The sequence below is a fragment of the Hibiscus syriacus genome, unplaced genomic scaffold (genome assembly GCF_006381635.1).
Source record: "Hibiscus syriacus cultivar Baekdansim isolate YM2019G1 unplaced genomic scaffold, ASM638163v2 tig00110550_pilon, whole genome shotgun sequence".
In the NCBI taxonomy this organism is placed as follows: Eukaryota; Viridiplantae; Streptophyta; class Magnoliopsida; order Malvales; family Malvaceae; genus Hibiscus; species Hibiscus syriacus.
Genome location: NW_024062777.1, coordinates 26,629 through 37,621, shown reverse-complemented (window position 1 = coordinate 37,621; position 10,993 = coordinate 26,629). Strand labels below are relative to the sequence as shown.

Genomic DNA, 10,993 nt, shown 5'->3' with positions numbered 1-10,993 from the left:
CGTTAACATGTTGACTGGATATGATAAAATATGATCTTATAACAGTTTGAGTTGTATTTTGCGGATTGAGTCTCTGTTTATATTATGTTGTCGAACCAGTTCTTGAAATATTATATCGTCGAGCTAGTGCTTGAAAGCAATGACGGTGCCAATAGACGTCATCAAAATATAATTTTATCATATCTCAATCAATAAGTTAATATCCAACTCAAATGATCATCATTTTTTTACGGAAAATGATCATTTTAGAACATATAAATAGTCATGTGGTCATTTTGTAACTTTAATAATCTAGGGACCCAATAAAACTGCGTCTATAATTAGAGGATTATTTGGTAACTTTTAATAGTCAAAGGACTTAACAAAATCACATTCTATAGTTGAGGGATCATTTTTGTAATTTACCCTATTTTTTTATAAAAAAAAGACTGTACCCAACCTTGTATACAGCTAGTTTCTGGTTTTAAAATTTGAGGATGGTCCGAGTGCACTGATTCTTTGGCCTTGTAAGTTCAATGGAGTTTTTCTTGTGCTTTGTAATTTCAACAATTATAAGCCAAACTCTGGCTTTGGAGGCTCCTTCTGGATCGAAATTGGAACTGCTCAGTCAAGAGTTGTTGGAATCTGCAAAACAGCCTGAATTTTTTGAGTGGATGATAGGGATTAGAAGGAAGATCCACGAACACCCAGAGCTGGGATTTGAAGAATACAAGACCAGCGAACTCATCAGGAACGAGTTGGACTCACTTGGGGTCAGCTATAAATGGCCTGTTGCTAAGACTGGCGTGGTAGCCTATATTGGGACTGCTTCAGAACCGGTCTTCGTTCTCCGAGCAGACATGGATGCCCTTCCTTTGCAGGTCATCTCTCTTTCTCTCTCTCTGGGTTTATCTCCTACAACATTATGCTTATGCGTTTTACTATAATTTTGAAGGAATTAGTGGAGTGGAAGCACAAGAGCAAAGTGGAAGGGAAGATGCACGCTTGCGGCCATGATTCCCATGTAGCAATGCTACTTGGAGCAGCCAAGTTACTTCAGAGCAAAAGAAATTTATTGAAGGTATGTTTTCAATCTTTGCAATTGTCTGCAAAAGTCTTAGAAACTTTGTTCTCTCTCTTATGGGCTAATTTTATATTGCTTCAACAATTTCTTGAAGGGAATGGTGAAATTAGTTTTTCAACCTGGTGAAGAGGGTTATTCTGGTGCTTACCATATGCTTCAAGACGGTGTACTTGATGATATCAGTGCAATCCTCAGTATACATGTTTTGCCACAAGTACCTACAGGTGCTATTGCATCAAGGCCAGGTCCGATACTTGCCGGTGTCGGACTGTTTTTGGCTACGATTCAGGGAAGAGGAGCACATGCATCAAGCCCCCATCTAGCCAAAGACCCTATTGTTGCAGCTTGCTCAGCCGTCCTTGCTCTACAACAGATTGTATCGAGAGAGACGGATCCACTTGAGGCCATGGTAATTTTCTATTTCCATGTTCGAATGTACTTTTCGAGATGGTAATCTTGTAGCACTTGCTCACTGAACTATCAGTTTGCTATAATAGATTTAGTTAACATCAGTACTCACCAAGTGGTAGCTAATTATCACTTGAGCACCAAATATGGAACAAAAGGTGGTTGATAGATCATTGTCATAAGAGCATTTGGTCCTAATTAGAATTGGCTTGGCCTGAAAGCTTATTTTTAAGCGTCAAATTTCAGCCATCTGTAATGAGTTTTTCCCAAAACCTGAAACTGCCATTAGAAAATTGAATTTCACCCAAAATATATATTGGATTCACATTTAAACTGGTCCGCCGACTGAATATGCTTGTAATGCCATGTTTTTTGATCAAGTGATCAGCATAATGAATCTTTGAGCAACAATCAAGACCCAGAATTCTAAGATTCATTTTGAATGATTAGTTGGTAACAGTTGGTTCAATTGAGGGAGGTCGAGCTGGAAATATAATCCCTGAATCTGTGACATTTACTGGGACATTTAGGAGCTTGTCCATGGAAGGTCTTTTGTACCTGCAAAAAAGAATAAAAGAGGTCAAACATGTTCTCTTCTTCTTCTTCTCTCTCTCTCTGGTTTTTTTTACCATAAATTGTTTAGCCCTATGACATTTTAAGTAGTTATTAGTTTTCTAAACATGGCTATTTGCTCCATCACAGATCATAGAAATGCAAGCAGCCGTGCATCAATGCAGTGCGACGGTGAACTTTATGGAAGACAAACATATGCCTCATCCAGTAATGGCCAACGATGAAGCACTGTATGAACATGCCAAGAAAGTAGGTAACAGTCTGGTTGGAGAAAACAATGTTCATCTAATCCCCATCACCATGGGAGCAGAAGACTTCAGTTTCTTTGCACAGAAGACCGCAGCTGCTATTTATGTGATTGGGATAAAGAATGAGACCCTGAAATCTGATCGGCCATTACACTCACCTTACTTTTTTATTGACGAAGAGGCTCTTCCGATTGGCACAGCTCTCAATGCTGCTGTTGCAATTTCATACCTGGACACCCATGTTGCAACTAATTGATAGCTTTGACATCAATGTAAGTGTTGCAATGTACAAATAAGCAGACTCAACATTTGCATCACAATGCAGATTAAAGGAAAATGGCAAGTTGTCCATTTATCAATAGATATAATATACACATTGTGATAAATGTTAACAGAAATAAATTGAACACTTTTAAACGTTAACAGAAAGCAGTATTTTTTAATAAAAAAACGTTAACAGAAAGCAGTACGGGCTCATCTGCCAATATTACCCGTAAGACAAAATCATAATGGAATTCTGTATTTTATGTAATTGTTGGTGCAGAATTAAAGGGTACACTTGAAATGATATATATATATATACACACACACACACACGGCTGATAACTACAACAGAAACTAACAAACATGAAACTTCACGATATGAATGGAAACTCCCGTTATGTTCATAGTCTTTAAAGTTAACTTTCTCAATTCAGGATAATTCTCAGGATATGGTTCATGCTTGTGCTTTCAAGCCAACCCAGCTCCACCAAAGCTCTAAACTTGTATCTACAATAGGTATGCTGGAGAAGTACTCACATGCATCTCCTTTTATGCACTTATCAGCCATCAAGTTGAATTTTTCTTGGTATTGCTGTCTTGCTGTGGTTTAGAAGAGTCTTCCTTTTTCTCCTTGACCTGCTGGATACCTTCTTGATATCCGTCAATAAAACTCTTAAGAGCATCTCTATATGCAGAAGCCCTTGTCATGTATAACCTCTGTAAAACAGGCCTCAAAGTCTCCATCCCTCCTCTTGCGGCAACCGCTATTAAATCATTTCCGTAAACAACATTAAAATAGTGCAACAATTCAACGTGCTAGGTATAATAACAGGAAAATAGAAAACAAGGCTGAAAGGAGAGAAATTAGGCCTCAAAATATTTTGGTTGAAAAAGATAAGTTTAACCCACAAGATAAAATGATGGCAAAATAAGGGGGGAAATATCAGCAGTTAAAGCTTTTCCATTAAAAAAAAACAACACAAGAAATATATAGTAAGATGTTCACGAAATAAAAATTTTGTAGATGGCGCACTATGCTATCATTCTTCAGGGTGAGCGGTTTCATTCATGAAGTTCAGAAAAATAAAATGTTGGCAGAGGGCACATCATGCTATCATTCTTCAGAGTGAGCAATTTTATTTACAATATAAGTATCTAGGTAACATGAAATATTTGGAATGATTCTCACATTGATGGCTCTAGGCATTGAAACCTGGATAATTAAAACCACCTGGGAGATAAACAATAGTTTAATATCTTCCTTGATTAACAATAGAACCTTGCCTTGGTGAAGAATGAATTGTTTACCAAAAACCAACAGCAGCATAAAATCTAGGGCTGGCTACACTGATGGCTCTAGGCATTGAAACCCAAATAACCAAAACCACCTAGGAGATTAACAATAGTTTAATATCTTCCCTAATTAACAATAGAGCCTTGGCCTGGTGAAGAAGGAACTGTTTACCAAAAATATGCCAACTGCAGCGTAAAATCTAGGACTTGTCACATTGATGGCTCTAGGCATTGAAACCTAGATAACCAAAACCATCTAGGAGATTAACAATAGTTTAATATCTACCTTAATTAACAATAGAGCCTTGGCCTGGTGAATAAGGAACTATTTACCAAAAATATGCCAACTGCAGCATAAAATCTAGGAGTTTAACACAGGTGCCAACAATATAATTCAAGAAAATATGATTAGAGATGAACCCTTTAGAATGTATATTGACTTTGGCACTTTAGGTGGCTAACAAATCCTAAGAACAGAGCACCAAGGGGAAAAATCAAAGCATCATGCTGCCTCTAGACAAGTTATACTAAATAGGGAAATTGAAATGAAAACCTGACTCTAATTGCCTTGTATCAAGTAATGACAAGAAGTGCTTGAGAACCAGGACCTTGAGAAGAAAGAATCTACTTATATCAGGAGTGATAGGGAGTATGTAAAAGAAAAAATACGATGGTTGGAAGAAAATGGAATTCCGGTAAATAGAGAGAGGGGGAGAGAGCTTGACCTGGAAAAATTATTAGGGAAGTTTTTAGAACTAAGGGTTTGTTTGTTTAGCTGTAATTGGTTTTCCAGAAAATGAATTACTGGAATTTGAATTACTGGAATTTGAATTACTGGAAAATGAATTACTGGAATTTGAATTCTGGAAAATGAATTACATTTCTGTAAAATGAATTACATTTCTGGAAAATGAATTACATTTCTGAAAAACATCTGGAAAATGTTTTATGATGTTTGGAAGATGTTATTTAAACATTTTTTCGGTATATTTTAGTGAAATAAAATTTTATAAATTATATTAATTATTTATTAAAGTAATAGTACTATATTATATTTTAAAAATATTAATTAGTATATTTTAATATCTTTACTAAAATATTATTGAAATATATAAATAATATTATTCATTATTAAATATATAAAAAAAATTTATTATATATTATTAAAATAAAAATATAATATCTATATATTATATATATTGATTATTTTATATAATATTAAAACATAATATTATATTATTATAAATATTAATAAATATATTTTAAATATTTTAATAATTAATATTTTGATGAAAATGATATTAAAATATTTTATTAATATTAAATTCATAAAATAAAATTATTTTGAGTATTTTTGCTTTGAAGTGAAAAGTTCGGAAAATGACTTACGGAAAATGAATCCGTAAGTCATTTTACAGAAAACACAAAGGAAATTCTGTTACTAGGAAAATGAATTACATTCCGGAAAACGAATTACGTGAAACAAACACGGGAAAACGTTTTCCGGAAAACGAATTACGTGAAACAAACACGGGAAAACATTTTCCGGAAAACGAATTACGTGAAACAAACACGGGAATTCGGGGAAAACCAATTCCGTAATTCCAATTACGGGAAACAAACAGACCCTAAGACCACAAATATGGTTTAATCCAAGTTTATGGTACTTCTAATTTTAATTTGTCCCTTATTAGCACCAACCATAGAATAGAAGGAGCTTGCACATTCAATATCGTACATTTCTTCAGAGCTCAAACATTATGGTACATTGTTCCTTGACCCCCCCCCCCCCCCATAAGGAATTGCAAGGTCAAGTGTAATGGATGCATTAGAAGAGACAATGTTCTATTCATCACAAAAAACTGCAACACATATTTAAATATTTTTAAGGAACAAATGGTTTATTGCATGGATAATCCGTCACATACTACACGTCATATTATATACTGCTCGATTCATTATAGACAACTTATACATCAGATACATTTCATGATACGAAATCGAAGAGTAAATTTCCTTACCAATATCTTCCAATGTTGAAGGTTCTGTCACTTTAGTCCTACTCTTATCTCCAATGGGTTTACCTTCAGTCTCATCATCCTTCTTATAATCATTCGGTCGAAGATCAGGACCAATATCCCTCACCCAGCTTGCAGCATAAAGCCTAGAGGCCTCCTTCAATACCTAAATAACTAGGAAAGATATTTACTGCTTATATAGTTGGAAAAAAATGCCTCTTATTCACTAGAGCGTAGGCAAATCATAGGTCATTGAGCATCATTGATATTCAAATCGTTAAGGTCACCATCAAGTAAGCAGAATAGAACTTAAAAAGTCATTTAATCAATTCAAATTTCAATGATCCAATTTGCACCTGGATTACCAGTATGGCATCTGTGAGATTTCTATCTTTTTTATCCTTAATGAGTTTTAAACAACAAAAGCACTTTTAAACACACGTCTTGATTTCAGGTAAAAAAACATGCATTTCTTTTCCATAAGAAAAATATAGTTAGAAAATACTTACAGCAATAAGAAAAATGAAAAAAAAGTAGGTTTACAAACTAATCTCACTATTTATACTATAGTGGAGAAATGATAGAACCATGCTCTTTAAAGCAGCAGTAATATCTAAACCAAAAGCCAATAGTAAAATAACAAATACAATTATTTCAACAGGAAAAGGAAGGAAAAGAACAAAGAAGAAGAAGAAAACAGAAACTAATAGCATTCATCGTTAAAACCCAGAAACCAATCAGTAATCTAAACTCTAACGGAGGAAAGGAAATTGGAAAAAGAAACTTACTAAGAAACGCTCGTGCCAAGTCAATTTCCGGCGCTTTTTGATGTGGGGAGGATCAGGCAATGAAGAAGGGAAAGCTATTAACTGGGGGAAGCAGCTATTAACTGGGTTCGACAGTACTGAGGCCTAAGTGCTTTTTAATAGGGTTAAAATTTGAATAAGAAACGAATTTTTTAATTTCGATTCCACTTAGACTAATAATTTTATAAATTTGACTTTAAAAAATCTTAAATTTTAGTTAAGTTATATAATATAACTCAAAATTTTTAATTTTTAATAATTAGTTGATTGATTTTAATTTTGAGGTGAATTCTTCAACTCAACATAATATATATATATATGCATCGTATATGATTATAGAGAAATATTTAAATTAGAGTTAATTAATATCATAATATTATAAAATATTTATAATTAAATTTAAACAAAAATTCGAACAACTAGGCTTGCTTTAACTTAAAATTTTTAAATAAAATTTAAAGTATAAAATAAGACTCGTCAATTCGATTAACTAAAAAAATAACTCATATATTCATCTTTTGATTTATTAATTTTTTTCTCAAACAAGAATAGTAACTACACGTTACTTTATACAAAATTTATATAAAAAATTGTTTTTAATAATGAAAATATAGAACACATTTGGTTCTTATAATAATGATATAAAGAAAATTCTTACATTTATACTTTTTTAAGAATAGATGTTGTGAGATTTACATCATTTGTTAGATCAAGGGTCTAACCTTAAATTTTAAACCAATTTTTCATTTTATTTTAACTAATTAATCATTTTTAAAATAAAATTTGAATATATTAAAAATAAAAATCCCATTTTTCAACGTAGAATCATTGCTGTCATGTCATACCTTAAAATTATAATTATTATATTTACTCTAATGATTTATTTATTAAAAGGGAAAATTGATTTTTGAAATATATAAAATAATATCTCAACTAAATCATTTAGTATTCGTTGTTTTGTCTTATTCTAGTTTATGTAGGATTATCAGTATCCGATTTATTAATAAATCAATCTAAATTTAGTATTGTAAAGATGAGGACGATCCTCTCAACCCAATTTATTCTATTCGTAAATATTATAATTCGAACTCTTGACATTATTTATGAGATCGAGTATCTCATCTCACTAGGCTAATTAGTTGTTAGTAAGTTACTTTTAAAATTAATCTCCAACATTTGAGATATTTTAAAGATGATATTCACATTTTTTTCATGGCTTGAAGTTAAGAAAATGTAAAAGGCATGCAATCATATTTTTGGATTTGTTTTTTTATCAATTATTATAGATTTGACTTATATATTTATTTTTTAATATATATAAAGACAATAAAATATGAATTGTAATAATTTATCATAAGTTTTATGGAAATTGATATTAAAAAAATATTAAAAGAACAAAATTTATCTTATAAAAATTTTATACTAAGGATAAATTTGTAAAATATGATTTTAGATAATCTTGTATTTATTTGATTAAACAAAAATAATCTTACATCATGACCAAATAAATTAAACAAGGTAATGTAACATTTCTCGTCATAATATTTTAAGTCTTATATTTCATAATCTTATCCTCATGGATAATATTATTTTCAATACATCAAATACAAAGAATTACTTCAATTATTAGATTCAATGCAATACTAGAAGTAGAATCCGAAAATATTACTTCAATATACTTTAAAAACTTAAAGGTTGTTAAATATGAACTATAACTACATGTAATCTCACGCAATTTTTAATCCAAACTCTAGTAACTTATTGAGTATATACATATAATGTTACATTATTTATGTCATTTGTTAGATTTAATGTAATATTTAAAGCAACTATGTTAAATGTTACCAAAATATATCTAAAAAAATTAAATGTGGATTTAACATAAATTGTAGCTAGATGTAATTTTATCTATAATTCTCAGAGATTCAAACCCGAAACTATAACATCCTCAATTTTCCTAATATGATTTTTCTTCAAGTTTGATAATTAAAAATATCATTTCGGGGATTAGAATATTTATTTTTAATGATTGGGAATCATGTATAAATTGGTTAGGTTCATGTAGATCGAAAATGTTTCAATTGAAAACTAAAAAGGGATAATTAAAAGTTTAAGGACTAAAATTAAAAAGAACGTAAAAGAAATAGATTTGCATGGCTTTTATCCCAAAAGAAACTTTTAGTGGAAAATTATGGTATATGTGTCCAGTGTATATGTTAGTCGAATCACTGGCGTAAACCCGATGTGCTAGTAATAAATTATAAGGTAAAGTACACAAATGGTCCTCTAACCATAAGATGTTGCTTTATTGAGTTCCTCGACTAATAAAAGTTACGAAGTGATCTCTTGACTATAGGACATTGCTTTGTTTAGTCCCTCGACTATTAAAAGTTATAAAATGGTCACCTAATTATTCATATGTTCTAAACTCTTCTTTTTTCGTTAAAAAGTTGACGACATTCTGAGTTGAATATTAACATGCTAATATTTATGATAGAATCCGATCCCAAAATCTTAAACGACTATCATATCTCAATCAACATGTTAACTTTCAGCTCAAATTGTCATATTTTTTAACGAAAAATTATGAGTTTTGAATATATGAACAGTTGGGTCACTCAACAAAGCAACGCCTATAGTTAAGGGACTATTTTGTAACTTTTAATAATCAGGGATTCAATAAAGTAACGCCCTATTGTTGTCATTTGCGTACTTTATCTTAAATTATATGCATTCAGACCACACTGGTGAAGTAACCAAGGTTCGGCAATTTGAAATAAACTAAGCTTAGTTAGAAAGGAAAATAGTTTACTGGATAAAGAGAATAAAAAATACTCGAGTAAGATTCAAGACCAATCTACCTTAACTATTCTTCTTGCATTCAGCTTTAAGTATATGCTGCTTCAAAACAGTGTACGGACATTGTATCCAACCAAGCAACTATAACATACACTCGAAGGCTAAAACAACCTATGTAACATTTTCCCACTGTTCTTCCAGAATCGTTGGCCTAAAAACATTTTTATGCAAACTTCTATGACTTCTTGCTTCTGTTGCTGTGCAGTCCTCTGGGCAGCTATATGAAACCGAAATGACTAATATCCACTATTACTATCATATGAACCAATTATTATGGCAAGATGTTTTGTATGTAACATAGGATTTTACCTAATTTTCAACGCCGGTGTCTTGGAAATGTATTTTATTGGCCGAATCCGATGGAGGTCCCCTTGCAATAGGCATTCCACCGCTGAAATTTTGTTTGGGTTTAGCATAGTCCACAAAAATGGCACGCCCATTCAAATCCTGTCAATAATCACTTCACTATTTACAAAACCACTAAGATCTCCATATCTATGAAGACAAAGGAATGGAAAAGAATGGTTTACCTTTCCATTCATCTCAGCTATTGCTTTCTCGGCTTCATCTTCCGATGCATAAGTAACAAATCCGAAACCTTTCGATCTATCTGAAACTCTATCCATTACAATTTTGGCTGGTAAAAGCAACAGTGTTAGCACAAGTTCAAGCAAAAATCGATTCGCAAACACCTCATAGTATTGCTCAATATCAAGACAAAGAGAAGGATTCAATCACATACCGACCTTCCATAACTTGACCATACTGAGAAAATGCATCTGATAGCCCTTTCTCCGTGGTATAAAAGGACAGACCTGCTAGTTTAAGCAAATATCTGTTCAGTGTCATAACTATCAATATAGACAGAGGAAGCATTGGGGTTTCTCGGTTTCAACTTAATTCGGCTAAAAAAACCATTCATTTTCAATTACAATAAATCAATTAAATCCCCAATTTATAATTAAAATGAGCCGGAGCAGAAGTGAATTGCTATCAAAAGAATCTCTATATCATTACTGAATATTGATCAAGAATTTCCGTTTACAGGATAAACTGATGATTCTGTACAAGAAAATTGGAAGGTAACAAATGATATAATACAAAAGAAAAAAAAAAGAGAAAGAAAGAAAAGAGTGAAGTACCTCCAACGAAGAGCTTAGAGGCGATACCTCTTCGGGAAATAAGAAGGAAAGAGGGCTTGGAGGATCCGGTGATGAGTCTTCTGAGTGCCGCCATCTCCACTGCAAAGACACCGAGCAAACGAACAGGCACAGCTTCTTTTGTATATATACAAGAGCCAAGATCTGAGAATTGAGAATTCTATTTTTGTGTTCGGATTGGGCGGGCTCAACCTAAATGAAGTCCCTAACTACATGGCCCTATTTCATTCATCTCAATCGCTGAAATACCTTTTTCTTTTAGGGTAAATTACGTGTGTATCTAAATTATCAATTTTGATCC

The 10,993-nt window shown here is 32.2% G+C and overlaps 3 protein-coding genes across 4 annotated transcripts; 1 reads left to right on the top strand and 2 right to left on the bottom strand.

Annotated features, from left to right (window-relative positions):
• The first annotated feature begins 482 nt into the window (after positions 1 to 482).
• LOC120131230 (IAA-amino acid hydrolase ILR1) lies at positions 483 to 2,653 on the top strand. The gene is made up of 5 exons (XM_039148271.1): positions 483 to 860; positions 935 to 1,060; positions 1,158 to 1,472; positions 1,922 to 2,050; positions 2,174 to 2,653. The coding sequence occupies exons 1-5, from the start codon at positions 516 to 518 to the stop codon at positions 2,546 to 2,548; spliced, it is 1,290 nt and encodes a 429-aa protein (XP_039004202.1). The 5' UTR covers positions 483 to 515; the 3' UTR covers positions 2,549 to 2,653.
• A 275-nt stretch (positions 2,654 to 2,928) lies between these two features.
• LOC120131228 lies at positions 2,929 to 7,511 on the bottom strand. Its single transcript, XM_039148270.1, has 4 exons — positions 7,493 to 7,511; positions 6,656 to 6,729; positions 5,871 to 6,033; positions 2,929 to 3,320 (listed from the first exon to the last, which is right to left on the bottom strand). The coding sequence occupies exons 1-4, from the start codon at positions 7,509 to 7,511 to the stop codon at positions 3,124 to 3,126; spliced, it is 453 nt and encodes a 150-aa protein (XP_039004201.1). The 3' UTR covers positions 2,929 to 3,123.
• A 1,888-nt stretch (positions 7,512 to 9,399) lies between these two features.
• LOC120131224 (small RNA-binding protein 11, chloroplastic-like) lies at positions 9,400 to 10,847 on the bottom strand. 2 transcript variants are annotated; one of them, XM_039148265.1, is made up of 5 exons: positions 10,675 to 10,847; positions 10,279 to 10,347; positions 10,063 to 10,169; positions 9,842 to 9,979; positions 9,400 to 9,768 (listed from the first exon to the last, which is right to left on the bottom strand). In XM_039148265.1, the coding sequence occupies exons 1-4, from the start codon at positions 10,766 to 10,768 to the stop codon at positions 9,842 to 9,844; spliced, it is 408 nt and encodes a 135-aa protein (XP_039004196.1). In that variant the 5' UTR covers positions 10,769 to 10,847; the 3' UTR covers positions 9,400 to 9,768. The 2 variants fall into 2 exon arrangements, with proteins under 2 accessions (XP_039004196.1, XP_039004198.1); XM_039148267.1 differs by having other exon boundaries at positions 9,400 to 9,749; positions 10,675 to 10,846.
• Positions 10,848 to 10,993: the final 146 nt, after the last annotated feature.